The sequence below is a fragment of the Gallus gallus genome, chromosome 2, assembly GCF_016699485.2.
Source record: "Gallus gallus isolate bGalGal1 chromosome 2, bGalGal1.mat.broiler.GRCg7b, whole genome shotgun sequence".
NCBI lineage: Eukaryota > Metazoa > Chordata > Aves > Galliformes > Phasianidae > Gallus > Gallus gallus.
The window spans coordinates 53,736,810-53,757,597 of NC_052533.1; the positions used below are offsets into that span (position 1 = coordinate 53,736,810).

General features: G+C 42.6%; 1 protein-coding gene across 4 annotated transcripts in view; it reads left to right on the plus strand.

The window, feature by feature from the left end:
* CNTNAP2 (contactin associated protein 2) overlaps positions 1-20,788 on the plus strand; it is a 909,905-nt gene that overhangs the window by 783,582 nt on the left and 105,535 nt on the right. For all 4 annotated transcript variants that reach the window (XM_025147595.3, XM_025147597.3, XM_025147596.3 and 1 more), the window contains one exon: positions 7,611-7,781. In XM_025147595.3, the coding sequence (XP_025003363.2) occupies positions 7,611-7,781 (171 nt within the window). The remainder of the gene's footprint in view (positions 1-7,610; positions 7,782-20,788) is intronic.

The following is a 20,788-nucleotide window of genomic DNA, read 5'->3' on the forward strand; positions in this document are numbered from 1 at the left end:
TTAGGATCCTGTCTCACTTTGATATATGTATACCCGACGGTGAGATTAATACACAACAGGTCAAATGTTATCCCGACCAGTTTGTTACAAATCCTAGTCATTTAGGGAGATGGGGAAGGGAAGATGGGCAATAGAAAAGATAGGAAATGAAAGCAAGAAGTCTTTGTAGGAAGCAAGAAGGAGATAGTCACCACCATAGGTCCAGCGTGGTTGATAGTTCAGTCGCTGATCTTCAGTACTGATGGGTCATCAGACATTGTTCAGTTGACGATGACGGCAATGGTAACAACAGTGACAGTGGTGATACTTTCCAATGGCAGTACAAACTTATTTATAAGTCCAAAGTAGTTGAGTCAGCTTCTTTTGGAGTGACAGCTTCTGGCTTTTGGATCTCAGCAGTAACTCCTTTTGTTCCCATCCTCCAGGCCTTGCCAGCAGATAAGAGGGAGCATGGAGGTGCCAACTTGTATCTTGCCTTCACAGAATACAATGGTATCATCCCCCAGTCTCCCATAACAATTTGGAGTTATCTGGTCACAGGTCAGATCTTCCGCCAGTAAACAGTCCTGAGCACTCTCTTTCAAAGGCAAATGGCTTCAAAGAAATGCTTTCAAATGTAAAATTGTCCACAAAGTGATGATGATTGCCACACAGCAACACATACCTTTCATTTCCTAGATAAGTAAGAGTCTTATTGCAAGAAATGCCACAGAAAGCAAGCTTTGAGCCAAAAACAAAGGAGGATTCATACAGATCCAAATTACGGGCATTGACAGTCGGGTAAGACCCCAAATAACCTTCTGTTCCCTGCCCCTGTGAACACAGAATCAGGTACCCACAGAAGAGAATGGCCTTGGAAGGTGCAAGTAGGACCAAAGTGGTGTGGTCTACTTGCACCTTGGGAAAGATTATTGGAGATGGGAGGCTCAGTAGTCCCTCTGGTGTAGGAAATCAGTGGGAGAAATGCGACGACCATAGTAGATGATCAGCAAATCTCGTTTATTGTTTCAGCTGCGTGTACATTTATAGCGTGGATAATAGGCTCATACATATTACTAAAGTGGAGCTCAGGATTGGCTCACTAGTCAGTGTCAACTACGCCTATCTTTGTGCTCTGTGGTTATCTCTCAGCAAACACTCTCTTACAGACTTCTCAAAACACTGTTGCCGGCTTTCTTCATCTGCATCCTGTTTTGTTCCTTGTTCTCATACCTGACCTTGCGCGTAACAAGGTTGCTTAACCAGCTGAACAGTGTCTGCATGGCCTTTCTCAGTCAGCCAGTCATAAATAAACCTCTCCACACTCTGGTAGTTGAAACAACACCTACTGGCATTGTGGTTAATGCTTCAGTCTTCATTGCTAAGGGGACCCTCATCATGTCCATGGCAGATCAGAACTCCCGCCTTTGGTGCCTGATACAGTTATGCAGATATCTGGCTAGAGGGTGTGGTGCAGATGCTTGGGATATGAACCAGTGCAAACTGAAGTGTTGACTCAGGAAAAGAATACAGCCTGAATATTGCCGGAGAGGGCAGACCTCCCCCTCTTGTTACCACTGAAACATCTGTACTACTCCCAGAGAGTCATTAAGAGTTTCTAGGATCACCAGTGGGAGCAAAATGTCATCGAAGCGCTCCAGTGTTGCCATGAGATCAAACATGTTACCCCATGATGGCCTACGGCAGACTGATGGAACATGAGATGAACCTGCACCAAACAACTGCATGCCTCCAGTAAGACCATCGAGCACTGGCCCATGAGAGAACCTGAATTTCAACCACAAACCAATCATCAATCATCTGACATTGCGTTAACCTGCATTGTGACAGGCAATTCTGTGAGTGTTGCAGTGCATTGGATCCCCACATCAGGGAAGGCTCACTCTCTAGCTGGCTCAATCATTGGTTCACACTGTGAAAGGGTGGATTGTATGGTACAATTGCTTATGTAGAATCATAAAGTCATAGAACATCGCAAGTTGGATTCGGTGATCCTTTTGGATCCCTTCCAACTCCTGACTCCATGCAGAACAACCCAAAACATCAGACCATATGTCTGAGAGGGCTGTCCAGACACTTCTTGAACTCTGGCAAGCTCAGTGCCATGGCCACTTCCCTGGGGAGCCTGTTCCAGTGTCCCACCACCCTCTTGATGAAGAACCTTTTCTTGATATTCAGCCTGAACATCCCCTGTCACAGCTTCATCCCATACCATTGTTGGTCACCAGAGAAAGGAGAATGTCTGCCCCACCCCTTCTCTCCTAGTAAGGAAGCCGTAGGCCGCAATACAATCTCCCCTCAGTCTTCTCTTCTCTAGGCTTAACTAACCAAGGGCCTTGAGCCACTCCTCAGGGAATTTCCCCTCTAGACTCTGTCTTCATAACACTCCTTTGGACACATTGATACTTTCATGTCTGTTTTTAACTGTGACACCCAAAACTACACACAGTTTTTAAGGTGAGACTGGGCCTGTGCAGCATAGAATCAGACAATTACTTCCCTTGACCACCTAACTCTACTTGGTGCACCCCAGGATATATTTGGCCTTGCTTGGCTGCCTGGGCACACTATTTAACTTGCTGTCAACCAAGACCCTCAAATGTCTTTCAGTGGGGCTGCTCTCCAGCATCTCATACCCCAGTCTCCACGTATAGCCAGGGCTGCCCCTTCCCAGCTGCTCTTGTTAAACTTCACGCAGCAGTTGATTGCCCAGCTCTCTAATTTGACTGGATCTCTCTGCAAGGCCTCTCCACTTTCAACAGAGTCAGGAGTTCCTCCCAGTTTAATATTGTAAGCGAACTTACTCAAAACACCTTCCACTTCTACATCCAAGTCACGTTAAAGGGAACCCCCCAGTGACTTGCCACCTGCCTTATGTAACCTCATTTACTGTAGCCCTCTGGGCTTGTGCTATCACCAATTGCTCATTCATTGTGTAAAGTTTTGTGTAGCCTTATGCTGGACAATTTGTACGTATTTCCCTGCAGGATACTGTGGGAAACAGTATCAAAATCTTTACTGAAATCCAAAAAGATAACATCTCCTGACTTCTCTTTGCTAACCAGGTGGTTGAGGCAAAGAAAGCTTTAAACATCTCTGCTTCGTCTATGTTCCTGTTTGTGAGATTCTCATCAAGTAATGAATCAATGTTCTCTCTAGTCTTTCTTTTGCATTAATTTTCTCCCTAAAAAGACAAACAGCATCCCTGTAAGACTTCTCATGTCACCTGATCTTGCTTTCAGTGGCTGTATGGGGGTTTTTTTTCTGCCTAAGCTCTAGATGAAGATCTTTGTTCAGCAAAGCTGGCCTTCTCCCCTACCTGCCTGACTTCTGACATTTTGGAATTGTCTGTTCCTGCGCTCTCAGGAAAAAAAGTGACCAGCACTGATCAGACCCCAGTGCCTTCAAAAGCACTTTCCCAGGGGAAATTAACTAAGTCACTGAGCAGCCTGAAATCTGCTCTCCCTGCATCTAGGGTTGAGGTTTTATGGCAGTTTTCCTCCTATCACCAAAGATTTTAATTTTGACCACTTCATGGTCACTGTGACCAAGACTTCACCCATGAGACCTTCTCTGTTCACAAGCAACAGATCTGGGAGGGGACCTTTCTTTGACTTCCTTGGAACCTCTACCAGGAAGTTGTCTTCAAGTTGTCTTAGGAATCTCCTGGACCTGTTTGTATTAGCTGTGTGGTGCTCTCAGTTAATGTCAGACAAGTTGAAGTCCCCCATAAGGACAAAGGCAGTTGATCTGGAGGTCTCTTTGTTCCTTAAAGAATAATTCATCAGCGTTGTTCTCTTGGCTGGGTGGTCTACAGTAGACTCCCACAAAGACATCCCTTTTATTTGCTTGTCCATTAGATTTCAACCAAAGACTATCAATAGTTTATCACCAGCTGTGCAGGTGCACTTTAGCTGGGCTATCGGTCTCACCCTCAACCCTGTAATGCTGCTCCTAGGTTCATCTCTAGTGAGACTGGCTTTATGCCCTTTCACCTTCAAATCCAGTTTAAAGCCCTCTCAGCAAGCCCCACCAATTCCTCAGATAGAATCCTTTCCCCCTTTGAGACAGAAGGACCCCATCTTTTGCCAGCAGGCCTGGTGCTGAATAAATCATCCAAAATATAAAGAAAGGAAGGGAAGAAGGGAGGAAGGGAGGAAGGGAGGAAGGGAGGAAGGAAGGAAGGAAGGAAGGAAGGAAGAAAGGAAGGGAGGGAGGAAGGGAGGGAGGGAGGAAATTCCTTAGCTACATTTTTATCAGGTGGGTTTTCCTGTTCCTCTTGGAATTTTTCACCGATACTGAAAGGATCAAGGAAAACACCACCTAAGCTCCCACTCTTTCAACTAACATCCCCAGTGCCCTAAAGTCCCTTTTGATAGCCCTTGGGCTTCTCCCTTCAACTTCCTCACAGCCAGCTTGAACTGTGAGAAGTGAGTAATAATATGAGGACTGTACCAGACCAGGGTGCTTATGAAGACTATATGTGAAGGCCACAAATATGTTTCTATTTTTCCTATGAGTGTTCAGGCTTTCCACTGAGTAATGATTCTGTTTTTAGAAAAGCGAGAGAACCCTATTCTGAAGTGGGACCTGTTGCACTCTCTTGACAGAATTCATATAATTTTAGATGCAGTTGGAATAATCCTCTTTGCTGACACCCTGTTCCCCACACCATTGCCTCAACACTCACAGCTGCTGACATGCTTTGCTCTGCAAGTGGGAGAGAAAGGACATTTTGCAAGTTCAGCTGTTCTGCTAGAAACTCAGAAATGAAATCCGAAGTTACAAGTGAGTTCAACAGAGGTCAAGTTCTGAGAGGATTTTTACTGACCTTTTGACCATGAGCCAGTGTTATGCCTTTGTGGGCAAGAAAGTACACTGGGGTGCATTAAGAAGAGTGTGTCCAAGAAAGACAAGAAGTTCAAGAAAGATAGGAACTGCAGCAGGTCAATAAAATGCAAACCTGTAGCCTGAGAAACATGATATTTTCATCTCTGGAATGATATAGATAGTTATGAAGAAAAAAATCTTTCATAAGGTACAACTCAGCATGAGAAATGCTAACTGTTAACATTTTGTTGTTTTTTTTTTAATAACTAGTTTTTTTAATAACTATTTTTTTTTTAATTGCGGTATCTTTCCTCCTTCTCCCCGATTGTTTCATTGGCAGTGTAAATGTGGAAAGCCTAGTAGAGCATTTGGGTTTAATTATTGCCATATGGCACCTGTGATACAGAGCTGGTGTCTTGATTGTTGCTGATACTCAAACTGCTCTAAATGTACATGTGCAGGTTCTTACTGCCCTGAATATTAAAAATAATAATAATAATAAAGAAAAAGAAAAAATCCTTCATCTGTTGAGCATAATTGTATGGATAATCTCAATTCACTACTTTGTGACACAGAGCAGTGTTCCATTCACACTTCCATCTTCTTGGAAATAGGAGTCTATTCTTACATTTTATTCACGTAATGGATTTGATAGAAAATCTGTTTTACTGAAGATGATGCCCCTGGAGGTTTTTGGTCTACTGTAATACATAAGAGCTGCCTGCTTATGCAGCATTCACTCTCTGGTGATGTTGCTTTTCATGGCTGAAAGCACTGATGTCTCTTAATTCTGCTATTGCCATTATCCATTTCAATGGTGTTTAAATGTGAAAGTATAATTGATGGTGTAAAAGCATGAATTTCAATCATGCTAAGAATGAAAATACTGATGGCAGACAGCAAGAGAGTTCTGGATTATACCAAAAAAAGTGTGGATGTGGCACTGAGGGACATGGTTTAGTATGTGTGATGGTGATGGGTCAATGGTTGGACAAGATGATCTTAGAAGTCTTTTTCAACCTTCATGATTCTATGGTTCTAAGTTAATTTCATTGCATCTTTTCTGAAAGTCAGACTCTGAAAAAGGTTAACCATCTCAGCATATTTGAAGCATGTCCTTCCACAGATACCCCTGTCTTCTTCAGCTGTGGGAAGGTTTATGGTTTCCACTGTTACTCCTTAGCCAACTCTTCTTTTACAGAGAATGTGAGAAAGTGTGTATGCCTTCCACTGCTTCAAGCAATCTCAGTATACCTAAGTGGTGTGGCATGGTCTACTTGCACCTTGGGAAAGATTATTCGAGGTGGGAGGCTTGGTAGTCCCTCTGGTAGTTGGTACAACGCCTACTGACATTGTGGTTAACGCTCTGGTCTTCATTGCTAAGGGAACCTTTAATTATGTCCCTGTGGCAAGTCAGGACACTCCCTTTGGTACCCGATATAGTTATGCAGTCTCAGATATTGGGCCAAAAGTTATGATACAGACAGCTGGGACATTAGTCTCTTTGAGACTACAGGATCCCTGGGAGGAGAAACATGACATCAATACAGTCCAGTATCATAGTGCGATCAGTGTTGACAGCTGGTGATGGACTACATGGAACTGAGGGAACATGAGCTGAACCTTCACTGGTGCGAGTAACTGTGTGCCTCCATAAAAACCATCGGGTACTGGCCCACGAAGGAATATGAACCAATCATCAGTTGTCTCATACTTTCACAATCCACACTGCAATGGGCAACTGTACAAGTGTCACAGTGTACTGGCTCACCATAATGGAAAAGGCTTACCTTTAACCTGCTCAATCATTGGTTTACCCTGTGAATGAGTTGAACATAGTGGAAATGCTACGTCATGACTTGAAACAGTGATTGAGTACCCAGTAGGCAGGCAGGGCCAACCTAGGGGAGCTCAGGTGCATGCAATGTAGCTGAGTGGCCAGAAGGCGTGGGCCCAGGATCCACCCATCCCAGGCCTCATTTAAGGGTTGGCAATGGAGTTGAGGGTATCTCCTCTGGAGATCCATGTCTGTCTGAGGACTTTATAGGCCTTCTGAAGGTAAGCATTTTCTTTTTCTTATTTCTACACCTACTGCTATTGTGCTTGGGCTGATCCTCCCTTGCTGCAGCCTGCTGACTGTCTTGCTAGTTAAGTGCTAGTACTTACTTGCTAGGTACTGTTTTAGTGCTTGAATATCATTAATGATGATCTTTTTCCAGGGGAAATGTATTAGACAGTTCTTAGGGGTTTATGTTGATTGTGGTTGTATTACTTAACTTCATTTACAGGATTCTTCCTGTGGTACATATTAACAGACTTGTAATAAATCTGGCTACATTTTCAGAAATATGTATTGTTGTGTAGACTAATTTTGAAAGCAGATTAGCTCTACATGAGGCAATATGTGAATACAAGACCTGTGCCTGAGGTGAGTCAGCCACCAAATCAGTGTTTTGCCCTTACAGCTTATCACCTGTAAATTCAGTGTGACTATTACATTGTTTAGAGTGGTAACTGTACTCTATTGAAGGCTTCTCTTAACAGCACAGTAATATACTACTCCAAATCATAGATCAAGAATTGGGGAATACAAGCATCAGAAACTAGACATGACACAACCAGAAAAGTGGAAAGGAAGTAATAGAAATAAGATATGGTGGTTTTTGTCAGTATAGACATCACTGTAGCATATATTAACATTAAAATCTTCAAATTTTCAGACAGCTTCTAAAAAAAAAAAAAACTCAAATATTTGTTTCCTGTCTGTTTCATCCCTGCAGGGAACTACTGGAATGCAGCTTCCTTCATCACATCATCATCCTACCTTCACTTCTCCACCTTCCAAGGGGAAACCAGTGCAGACATCTCTTTCTATTTCAAAACATCAGCCTCAGATGGAGTATTTCTTGAGAATCTGGGGAACACTGACTTCATTAAACTAGAGCTGAAATGTAAGTATCTGCTTTTTCCCCAGCTTCACTTGGAACCCGAAGCAGGTTCATATCAAATAACTGATTTCAAGGAAAATGTATTGTTTCACAAAACATGTGAGCTCAGTTAAGTTAGGAAATAAGCCTCCAAATCAAACTATTTGACTTGTTTTCAGGTTGCCAGAAGGAACAACTGAAGTCTATTTGGTTTATTTAAAAAGGAAAGAAATAGACAAAACTGGTAACACAGTTATAAAAAGGACACAGATCTAAAAATATTTTTTGAAATTGTATGCCAGATGTATTACCTTAAGGTATGTGACTTCACCTCTGTGTGTGGAGACCACTCTAATTAGCAGTGTAAGGATCCAGAGCTGAAACCTTGCGTGTGATATTTAAATTTGCTAAAAAAGATCTCATATAATTAAGACTTTAACAACATTATCTGTTAATGAAGTTATTGATCCAAAAAAGAGGGCTTAATATATCAAAAGTCAAATGGATTTTATTATTTAAACCACTTCTTATGTCTGAAGGGCAAGCATTCCAAGTGAGACTTTGAAATGTTTATCTGTACTTGAACTCTACTTAGTGAAACTGAAGTGGTTGAATTGGGGGGGGGGGGAGTTTTATTTCTCCTTTCTTCTCCTTCAGCCCTTTTTAGCCTGCCATAAACGGGAGTAGTGGCAGGCCTGCTGTGCTACGTGCACTTGTTATTACAGATTCTAGAAACATGTTACAGCACCATGGCTCTGTAACTGCAGTAAGTTCTTTGTACTCTAGTACAGAGAAGAGTATCTCTGCTTCTGTTTGCTGCGGAAGCTGATGCCAGAGGTCAAGAACTCAGTTCTAAATATATATGTGCAAACTTAGCAGTGAAAGTTGCTAATGCTGGAAGAGGAAAAAATGTTCAGTGTACAATCTTTTTATGCAGATTCCATGTGATTTACATGCATTAATCTAATTTAAAAGGAAAAAGCTCTTTTTTCACAGTTCCTGAAGTCTAATCTCACAAACTGCAGCATGGGAATTTAGAAACAACCAGAATGTTCCTTTACTCTTGTGGGAAGAGAAAATTCAGTATGTTTTTAAGTGCCAAATTCCAAGCAAGTGACAGCTTCTTCCTGTCTTACTATGAGGAACTTAGTTGATGCTACTAATTCCAGTTTTCTGTAATCTGCAGCTGAAACTCCTCTAGAGTGACAGGAAACATATTTGTTTGTATTAACAAGGAATGTGGCTCTTTAATAATGTGGCAGATAACTTATAACTTAATTATGGATTTAAGTACTACTTAGATCTGGTTGAGGTGAGCATCTCCAGAGCTTCTTGTTTTTCTAACAAATTTACTCCGTACCTAGCCTCTGAAGTTGTCAGAGCAGATCTGATCTCTCATCTTAAAGATGGCACTAGCAGTTAATAAAGGTGACCTGAAAGCAACCACAAATCTTTTGAACTCAAAACAGATTAAATAATAGTAACACTGAAGTTGTTTCTTGAATAGATGTACTAAATCAAGAAAGCATGTGGCAGGGTGCCTAAATACTTTTAAACATGAGTTTTATTTTAAGCCTATGCTTGAAGTCCGCTAACTTTGCTACGGCTTGGCATTTGCCTCTATTCAATTTTTACCTACGGTCCCTGAATCTAAGCCTTAGATTACAAATATTTTATGGCAGAAACATACTCTGTAAGAAACAGCCTGTAAGGCCAAATATACTACTTCTGTTTAAAAACTCTTGATTAAAACTATCCTGAGTATTGTTGTGTTTTTGTGAATTTTTTGGTTGTTTTTGGTATTACATGTCAGAACATCATGTAAAACAATGGAACAGTGGGAGTTAGAGTTAACATTCTGGTTCCGTGGACTGCTTTTCTTGGGCATTTTGGGTTCTCAGATGGGAGGAGTGGCATTCCAGGAGGACTTGGGCACAGAGGAAGAAAGGTGGAGCTCCTGGGAGGACACCAGCTGCTCTCCCTCTTACTGACTTGTGCTCTCTCTTGTTTTGGCTGTAGAGAAAAGCACATGCTTCCCCTGCAGTCTACTAGTGTAAGACCTCGTATTTTGGACACCTCTCTCTCTCTCATTTGGTTTGATTTTTGTAGGATTTAGTAAGTGACCATTCCTCCTTAGATTGTTGTCAGTTGTGTTTTTTGTTTTTTTGTGGTAGACCCATCTGTTATCTTCCTATCCTTCCCCCTCTTGCCCTCTCCTGGAGCCCATGGCCTACAAGTGCCTTGCCTCATTAATCACAGGCTGGGGCTGGCTACACTGCACTGTAAAAAGTGGGGTAGTTAGTTTGTGGGGGTTTTTTTGTTTCTTTTTTGTCCCCCCCCCCCCCCCCTCTTTTGTCTCCTTCTAGGCTTGTGTCCCTGTCATGGACTGAAATCCAGAGATAACTCCATGACAGTTATTGGTGGAGGGTATGGGCAGCTATGAATCTCTACTTCATTTTAAGAGCACTGTATTGAGGACTAAGGACCATTATGTTCCTTGGAACATACTGGTTTCTTTTTAAGTTTATCATGTTCAGTGTTGGAGTTGTATATATGTATAAACAATTAAGGGCACTGGTGGAGATGCCTGCCTGCTACCTATACATCCTAGCTAATTTAACAGACAGTATAATGTTTGGACTGGTTTTCAGGTGCTCTTCTCAGTTCCTCATGCATGTTTGGGATGCTGGCTTAGGGACTGTGCTATCAGTCTCTCTGAATGTATTCTCTGCAATAGTATTTTACATTATGTGGAGGAAGCTTTTCCCAAAACCAGAGAATGTTGAGTGGCAGGGAATATGGAGAGGATTAGAGTGAGGACCCCTACTGTCATGTGACTTCATTCTTGAACACCTGAGGGATCCTGAGAAACTAAGCAAGTATTTGAGTAAGGGATTGTGTGGCTTAGAAAGATCTGAAGAGGAATGGCTTATCTGGGGCATGGCTTGTGCTTACCAAGCTCTATATAGCACTCTTCTGGAGAGAGTTTCCTAACTGGGATCCAAACCAAAGGGGGAAACCTCTAAGTCAAACCCAACCAGTCACAGGAAGCACCACTACTCATGTCTGTTGGTTATTTTGTTCTTCAGTAGCCTGACTCTTGGACACATGAGCATGTACATGATGCACCTTTACAGTGATATTGTTTATTTGGGCAGCAGTGTCTTTCCACAGTTCAGCAGCCCAAATCGGTTTACTTCTTGCTTGCCAGTTGTATTTTTTTTTTTCCCCACTGCTGTAACCACCCCCATAAGGCATTTGCCACTATCCATAAGTCAGTATAAAGATAAAGCATTGGCCACCTCTCCCATTCAGCAACATCTAAGGCCAGTTGGACAGCCTTTACCTCTGCAAATTGGCTTGATTCTCCTTTTCCTTCAGTGGCCTCTGCAACTTGTCATGTAGGGCTCCACACAGCAGCTTTCCCTCTTTATGACCCATCAGGCACATTTCTTTCAGTTTTCTGGTAATTCATTATATGGTGGACATCTTCTGCATGTATTACCTCTTTTCCTGGTGATGTTCCAAAATTTTTACCTTCAAGCCAGTCCACAATTGCTTCTAAGATTTCTGGATGACTAAGGTTCCTCAGTCAAGTTTGCTGAGTAATCAACGAAATCTGCTTACTCCAAGTGGCATCATTAACATGTTGGGTGGAGGGAACCTTTCCTTTAAACGTCCAGTTGAGTTCTAGCAGTCAAGGTGTTACAAGGAGCTGCGTTTCAGTATCAATTAATTTGGAATCAGCTTGAACCCTCTCACACATGGCTAATATCTCCTTCTCAATTGGAGTGTAGTATTATTTGGACTCCCTGTCCACTCAACTCCAGAATCCCAGGGGTCAGGCCTTGGGTCTCTCCTGAGGCTCTTTGCCACAAGCTTCAAATGGGACCTTTCTCTCCAGCAGCAGTGTAGAGGATGTTCTTTACATCCTGTCCCATCCATACTGGCCCCAGGGCCATGGCTCAGATTATCTCCTATTTAATCTGCTCAAAAGCGTGCTGCTCAGGATCCCACACAAAATTATACTACTACTGTGCCCCCTGATAAAGGGGGCTTACTTTGAGGCTGTAGTTTGGAACATACACTCTCCAAAAGCTCACTAGGCTCAGAAAACATTGTATCTCTTTCTTATTAGTGGGCAGAGACATGGCAGTAGTTTTGTTGATCACATCTGTCAGGATGTGATGGCGTCCATCTTGCCACTTTATACCAAGGAACTGAATTTCCTGTGCAGGTCCTTTCACTTTATTTCACTTAATAGTGAAACCAGCTTACAGAAGGATCTGGATTATCCTCTTGTAAAATCCTTTGTAAAAACTTCCCTTGCACTATTGCCCCATGCAAAAAATGTCATCAGTGTACAGTATATGCTCAGGAGTACCGCCCTGTTCTAGTGCGGCTTGGATTAATCCATGGCAAATGGTGGGGCTGTGTTTCCACCTCTGAGGCAAACGATTCCAGGTATACTGAATGCCGCTCCAGGCAAAAGCAAACTGTGGCCAATGGAATGGAGAGAAAGACAGTAGCAATGTCAGTGGTGGCATACCACTTGGCTGCTTTTGACTCCAATTCATACTGGAGTTCTAGTATGTCTGGTCCAGCAATACTCAGTGGGGATGTGACTTCATTCAGGCCACAGTAGTCTACTGTCAGTCTCCACTGAATTTACACCCTGGCCATATGGGGCTGTTAAAAGGTGGGTGAGTTTTGCTTAATGCTCCCTGAATCTCTAGTTGGTGAATTAGCTTATGAAAGGAATCCCTGTTGGTGTGGTACTGTTGTCTGTGCACTGTTTTTGTAGCTTTTGGTACATGTGGTACCACCACAACAGATGGATCTTGTGATAGGCCAGGCAAAACAGATAGCTGCTTAACATCTTTTGTGTCTACAGCAGCTATTCCAAGGTTGCATCGATACCCCTTGGGATCCCTGAAATATCCCCTTTTAAGGTAATCGATACCAAGTATACATGGAGCCCCTGGGCCTGTCATGATAGGATGCTTTTGCTAGCCTTTACCAGTGAGACTTCTTTCAGCCTCCAACACAGTCAGCTCTTGGGAACCCTCAATCACCCCAGAAATATAAATTGATTCTCTCTCTTTGTCACTCGAGGGTGTCAGAGTGCACTGTATACCAGTGCCTTATATGTCTGTGGTTTTGATATACCAGTTCATTGAGTTCACATAGTCTAATACACTCTATTATCCATTTCCCACCACCCTGGCTGGAGGCAGGGCCCCTATAATTGTTACCTCTATCCTTCTCCTCCTGTGAGTCATGATCAGGACCCCTGCAGTTTTTGCCATGTGCCACGTCAACTGGAGCAATCACCTTTTTGGGGGAGTCTGCCTAGGTGGTTGATCTGTTTTGCAATTCTCTTGTTTTTGCACATAGTGCAGGAGTGGGTTTTTTATGCCACTTCTTCATATCTTCTCCATGCTCACGTAGGTAACACCACAAGGCAATACACGACATAGCCTTACTGTTGTCACTTGCTCAAGTGGGAAGACATCTGCTTTTAATAGCTGGGATATTGGATGGTACGGGTAGGGAGGAAATCAATTTGATCAGCCATTTCAGTGGATTGTGTTGATAATCCCGATTCTTGTCAGGTGTCTCTGATGCCACCATGGGTTCATCATGGTGAAGCAAGGTAGACAGATCCTCCTTCTTGTTTACTCTCTATTCTATCCAGTCTTTCAGTTATTTTTGAAATGGCAGAAACAAGCTTGTGGAGGGGTTCAGTGTTGCTCAAAGTCATGAAGTCTAATAATCAGTTCAAATAAAAGGGATTGTCTTTGCTCTCTGCTGTACATTCCTTCTAGTGTACCGGCATACTTTTCTGGTGCAGTTCTTGTGAATTTCCGCCACATATTTGGTATATACCTGACTCTCTCAGGACCATGCTCTTGGTTTGGATTGTCAGGAATGAACGTGGGGTCATGTAACATTTCCACCATGGCTCATTCTCTAAAATAATGGCTGCCTTTTTTCATAGCAGTCCATTTCTTTTTCTCAGGCATCAGATCATCTTTGGAGGGATATTTTTCCTTTATGGCTAACAGCATCTGTTTCCAGAGACTGAAGGCCTTATCCTGACATCTGTTAATACCTTTGTCAATCATTGAGTTCTTAGCAATGCTTCCCAGTTGGTGAGCTTCTCAACTATCTAGCAACACACTCTTAGTCCCGTTGTCCCAACCCTGAAGTAAGCAGGTGAGAGTGGGTTCATCTGGGTGCTGTGACAAATCTTTTCTCAAACATTGAATTTCAGTCATTTTCAGAGGTCAAGTTCTTCTTCTCTTCTAGTTTCTGCTGTTGCCTTCCTTGGTGTCAGTGACAGCGACCTTGTTGAAGGCCGCTCCCCTGGATCTTTTTTCTCTCCTTCCTCCTCTTCTCTTTCTCTAAACGGAAAAGGGAAACAGAACAGTGAAAGCCTTCTTGGATATGTACTTCTTCTCTTCGGAGAACCTGGTACCCAGAAAAAATCGACAGTCCACAAAACAGGAGCATTAACTCTTTAACTCCCAGTGCACTGCATGATGTTATGATCTGGAATACTGATAACAAAAAATCATAAATCCATGACAAGGTCTTTTTCAAACATGGTGATTCTATGAACTCCTCTGCAATGAACAGGGACATCCACAGCTCAAACAGGTTGCCCAGAGCCTGATGAAGCCTCACCTTGAGAGTCTCCAGGAATGAGGCATCCAACATGTCTCTGGGCACTCAGTCCCAGTGCCTCACCACGTCCACTGTAAAAGATCTTTTCCTTATATCCAGTATAAATCTACCTCCTTTAAGCATGAAGCCATTTCCCCATGTTCTGTCACAACAGACACTGCTGAAGAGCCTATCCCCTTCTTTCTTGTAACTCCCTTTAGATATTGGAAGGCTGTCATCAGGTCACCTCACAGCCTTCTCTTCTCCAGGCTGAAAAGCCCCAGCTCTTTCAGCCTGTCTTTGCAGGAGAGCTATTCCGTCCCTTGGATCATTTTTGTGGCCCTCCTCTGGACACAGTAGTCCAACAATTCTGTCTGTCCTATACTGATGACTCTGTAGTACTCCAGGTGAGGCCTCACTAGTATAGAGGGGCAGGATCATTCCCCTCAATCTGCTGACCATACTTCTTTTGATGCAGCCCAGGATATGGTTGGCTTTCTGAGCTGTGAGAGCACTTTGCTGGCTCACGTCCAGTTTCCCATCCTCTAGATCTTTTTCATTGTTTCATCCGCCAGCTTGTATTGGTAGTGGATGTTGCCTAAACCCAAGAGCAAGACCTTGCTCTTGGATTTGTTGAACCTCATGAGATATTCTTCTGGACCCGCTGTTCAAGCCTGCCTAGGTCTCACTGGATGGCACCCCATCTCTCTGGTGTGTTGACCATGCCACACAGCTTGGTGTCATCAACAAACTTGCTGAAGGTGCACTCAACCCCATTTTCAATGTCACTGACCTCTTTGGGGGTTGGACCACTTATCACTGATCTCCATACAGACATTGAGCTACTGACCACCACTCTCTGGACTCAATCCTTCAGCCAGTTCTTCATCCACTGAATAGTCAGTTCACCCATCAAACCCACATCTTTCTAATCTGGAGAGAAGGATGTTGTAGGATATCATGTAAAGACCTTACTGAAATCCAGACAGATGACATCAGTGGCTCTTCCCTTGTCCATTGATGCAGTTGCATCATCATCAAATGCCACTAGGTTGGTCAAGCAGAATTTGCCCTTGGTGAAGCCTTGCTGGTTCTCCTGTATCACCTCCCTGCCTTCCATATGCCTTAGTATACCTTCCAGGAGGTTCTCCTCCATGATCTTTCCCATCACAGAGGTGAGACTGACAGGTCAGTAGTTTATGGGGTCATCCTTTTCACCCTTTTTAAAAATGGGTGTGTTGTTTTTGTTTTTTGTTTGTGTGTGTGTGTGTGCCTTTTTTTCGATCACCAGGGACTTCACCTGATTGCCATGGCTTTTCAAATTTTGAGAGTGACTTGGCAACTTCATCAGCTAATTCCCTCTGGAAATCTGGGATGCATCTCATAAGGACCCATAGACTTGTTCAGGTTCCTCAGGTGGTTATGAACCTGTTCTTTGCTTACAGTGGGAGGGATGTTGTTTCCCCTATCCTCTTCTACTGATCCAAACATTTGAAACTGCATGATGAGCAGTTATCAGAGAAGACTGAGGCAGAAAGTTAAGTACTTCAGACTTCTCTTTGTTGTTAACAGCTTGTCTGTGTCACTCACTAGTGAGGGTACACCCTCTTGGACTTTCCTTTCTTGGTTGAGGTACCTGAAGAAGCCTTTCTTGTTCTTGGCACCCCTTGCCAAGTTTGGTTCAAGTTGGACCTTGGCTTTCCTGACCCCATCCCTACACAGCCTAGCTTCGTTATGCTCTTCCCACAGTACCTGTCCCAGTTTCCACTGCTTGTGCATCTTCATATTACTCTTCAATTGACCAGCATGTCCTGGTTCAGCCATGCCCATCTTTTGCCTTCCTTTCCTGCCTTGCTACACCTGGTCATGGAGAGCTCTTGCACACTGAGGAAAGCTTCCTTAAAAATCTGCCAGCTCTGCTCTGCACCCTTGCCTATGAGGACAGATTCCCTGGGTATTTTGTTGACTGGTATTTTTGTTGAGCTGGAATTTAGGTTTTCTGAAATTTAATATCCTAATTTTACTCTTTGCCTGTCTCATATCCCTCTGGAGCATGAACTCAACCATAGCATGGTCACTACAGTCCAGGCGGCCCTCAGTCCTCATGTCACCAATCGATTCATTTGTGTCCAACAGGTCCTGCATTGCATCACCCTGGTGGGGCTGTCTGTTACTTGACTCAGGAAGTTATCCTCAATGTGTTCCAGTAGCTTCCTGGATTGTCTACAGCTCACCATATTTCTTTTCCAGTAGATGTCTGGGTGGTTGAAGTCCCCCAGCAGGATGAACATTTGCAATTGCAACACCTACTGTAGCTGGAGGTGGAAGGCCTCATCAGAAGCCTCCACTTGATTGGGTGGCCTGTGAGTAGGCATTGATTACAAGGCTCCCTTTGCTGCCTTGGTCTCTAACTTAGTCACCCATAAGCACTTTAATAGCTAATATTTATACTTGAAGAGAAAAGTCCCATGTTGCTTCTTGTGTTTGGTTGCTTCTAGGCTACTTAACTGAGACATGAGGAACTTCTCCAAAATCAGCCAAGGAACAGTGACAGACCATGAACCATGATTCCCATTGCTTTTTGCCTACTCCTTAGCAGCATTCATTCCCCCAGACTGAATGTTCTAACGGATGATCAGTTCATATATTTTCTTAAAGATTTTAATAATTATATCACTGTTTTCTTCAGGGTTATAAAAAAATGGAATTCTATGAAATCAATGAGTTTTACATTATACTATTTAAATCATGATATGTTAATGTAAATGTTTACATTTTCCACTGCTTTATCTTTGTAGCTAAGCAGGGAAACTGTTGTGATCTTCATTGTTGTTGTTTTTTGTTTGCTTGTTTGTTTTCAATTGAGTTCTTATTTTGCTGTCCTAGCAGAAGGTCACTTTTTTTTGAAGAACCCCCTGAGAATGCACTTTGCATATAAGCCACATATCAAAGACTGCATTGGAAACTAAGGAATATCTCCATCCCAGGGGCCAGTAGGATGCTGACAAACTAAATGGAAAAGCATTAAAATTCTTCAGGGAAATCTTTAACCCAAATGTTTTTTCAAACTCTTATCCTATTCTGGGATAATATAAACAAACAAACAAACAAAAAATCATATCTGAAAAACTGCAAGTATAAATCTTCTACAGGTAAGATTTATTTCCATCAGGGGTATGTGGTACAGAGAAGCCTGATATTCAAACAGTGCAACGGATGGCCCGTGTGAGAAGATCTGTTACCCCTTTATCTTTGTGCCTAATTAGCAAAGGGCATAAGTGCTGAGGCTTCTGTGTTGGACCAAGTCAAAGGCAGCTAACAAATTATGAATGGAGAACTTGCTAACACTGACCAGTAGATAACCTTAAGCACAGGGATGTGGGAAAATTAAGACAATCAGTAGCTCTGCTGTAACTAGCTTAGTCTTTGATAGAGTATGGGTTATTGAGTGTTGGTTGGACTTCCTCAGTGTCAACATGTCCAGCACTGCACAGAGCTACATAGCATCCCTGAAGCATTACCTCTCTCCTTTCAAGGGTGTTTGGGGTACTTTTCTCATTGCCACAAATGCCACTTTGGTCGAAATTTTATGGCACAGTTTATTATAAATCAGGTACAAGTTGTGTAAAATTCAAGGTAGGAAATGGTTGGCTGTAGAAAACACAGTAGTCCCTAACTTCAGTTTGTATTACACTAAAAACACATAACAAATCATTCCTAGTACAGCCATTCATCCAAGGAATTTTCCTTCATGTCCAGTCAGCTTTGTGTTAAATGCTGAAACTGCGTGTGCTTTGTTAATTTCTTCATTTATGCTCATCTTCTTCAGGCAGAATACAAATATTTACTGAACAAAAATACCAAGTATCTTAGGCATGTAACAGGAACAATCTATGTCCTTGAATTTAGATCCTCACAGTCACAGGTAACCACAATGCATAACCTCTATTTATCTTCTCAAATATATCCAACTCTGTTGAAAACAGAATCAATTCTTGCCTGCTGGACAACCATTTTGGTCTTTTGTAACCCTATTTGTTAGAAATCTTCTGATTCCTTACAGTTTTATTTGCATCTTTTATCTATAGCCATTTGTTGAGTATTTTACTTTGGCTGAAATGATTGGCTTCTCTTCCTAGCATTCTCTCTCCCCCTGGGCATTTATAAAGAAATTATATCTTAGCTTTTAATTGCTGTGTTGAGCAAAGGTCCCTCCCTACTCTAGGTCTCCTATGATTCTAGGGTTCTGTGTTCAAATTTCATTATCAAAACAGAAAGCTCAGCTGCATATTCCTCACTGTTCAGAGCCTTGTGTTTAGCAAATGTATCAAAATGCATGCAATTATTTGCCATCACTTGAGTCAACACTGCACAGCACTGCCTTTCCCATGCTCTGATTTCAGTTGACGTACTTTAAAAGTGCACTGACAGTTTGGCTGCTGCTGAGCAATGAGTGCCTTTAAATTGCAGAGATGGTATGGGCTGCACAGCCTGTGGGTTGGACATGCCTGGCTTAGGACATTCACCTAAGGAGGGACAGTGCTGTGAAGTCCAGAAACAGACAAAGCACAGCAGGTGTGGCCTTGTCAAGGCTGACTAGAGGGAAAAGATCATTTCCCTCAACCTGCTGGCAGTGCTTTGTCTAATGCAGCCCACCTTCTTTTCTGCAGGGACACATCAACATTTTGCATTCAACTTGATGACCATGAGGGCACTCATCTTTTTTTTTGAAAAACTACTTTCCAGCTGGTTGGCCACTAGCATATGGTGGTACCTGGGATCATTCCTTCCCAGGTGCAGGACATTACACATCTTGAACTGCATCAGTTTCTTGACAGTCCATTTCTCCTGTCTGCTAAAGTCCCTCTGGGACTCCTTCCAGTTTTGTGTCATCTGTAAACTTGCTAAGGATGCATTCTGTCCCATCATCCAGATCATTGATGATGTTGAACAGGATTGGACCCAATATTGACTCCAGGGGTTTACTGCTAGTTACTGGCCTTCAACAAGCCCTCATACCACCTATGCTATAGACTCTATCATTCAGGTAATTTTCAATCCACTGATCATTTCTTGCCTTGCATGTGACTGGAAATGATTTCTAGGATTAGTTTTTTCATCACTTCCTTAGGGATCAAGTTGAGGCTGAGAAGCCTGTAGTTTCCTGGGCCCTCCTTCTTGTCCTTTTTGAAGATAGGACTGATATTTTCTTTCCTCTGGTCCTCAGTCATCTTTCTCAATTGCCAGGATCATTCAAAGATTGGAGAGATTGGCTTTACAATTATACTAGCCAGCATCCTCATTTGTGTATGTCATCTGGAGTCACAGACATGCAAATGTACGCTTTGATTTAGTATTGTCCAACTCAAACTTTTTCTATCAAGAGTACTTCTTCCTCATGCTTTCCTCTAGTCTCTGGAAGTCCTATTTTGCTACTAAGTACTGGGGTAAAGAAGGCATTCAGTACCTCATCGTTTTCCATGTTCTGAGTCACCAAGACCCCTGCTCTGATCAATAGTTGGCCCACATTTTCCCTGGTCTTCTTTTTGCCACCTATATACTTATACAAGCTCGCTTTTTTGCTTTTCTCACCAGATTCAATTGCAGTTGGACTCCATCTTTTCAGCACTGTCTCTGCATGCTCAAACTATGACTCTGTATTTCTCTCAAGTTATCTACCTCTATCTCTACCTTCAGTGTACTTCATTCCTGTGTTTGGGCTTGGCTGGGATCTTTTTCATCCATTCAGGAATCCTGGTATTTCTGTCTGACTTCCTGCTTTTTGGAATGGACAGCTACAGACCTTTAGGAGATGATCCTTAAATATCAACCAGCATTCTTAAGCCTCTCTTCCTTCCAGAACTTTTCCCCATGTCAAGCAGATCTTTGAAGATGCCAAATTCTAATCCCCCAAAATCAGGAGTTCTGTTCTAAATTTTTACTCTCCTCCCTGCTCTCAGGTTTCAACCATCTCATAGTCACAGCAGCCAAGGCTGTCTTCAAACTTAACAAGCTCTTCCTTCTTTGTGAATCCAAGGTCCAGCAGAGCATCTTGCTTCATTAATGTCTATATGATCCAAATCAGGAAGCAGCCATGTATGCTCTACAGAAGCCTCTTGGATTTCTTATGCTCTACTAGGTTGTCTTTCCAGCAGATGTTGATGTTGTTAAAGTATTCCACTGAGGACCAATGCCATTGAATGTGAGGCTATTCCTAGTTCTCTGTGGAATGCCTCATCCTTGTGGCCTACAGCAGATGCTCGCTTCAATGTCACCCATACTGGTTTGCTCTTTAATCCTAATCCTCATGTCATTTCATTCACTGAAACATGAATCCAACCAGTAGCTCCTTGAAGTTTTAT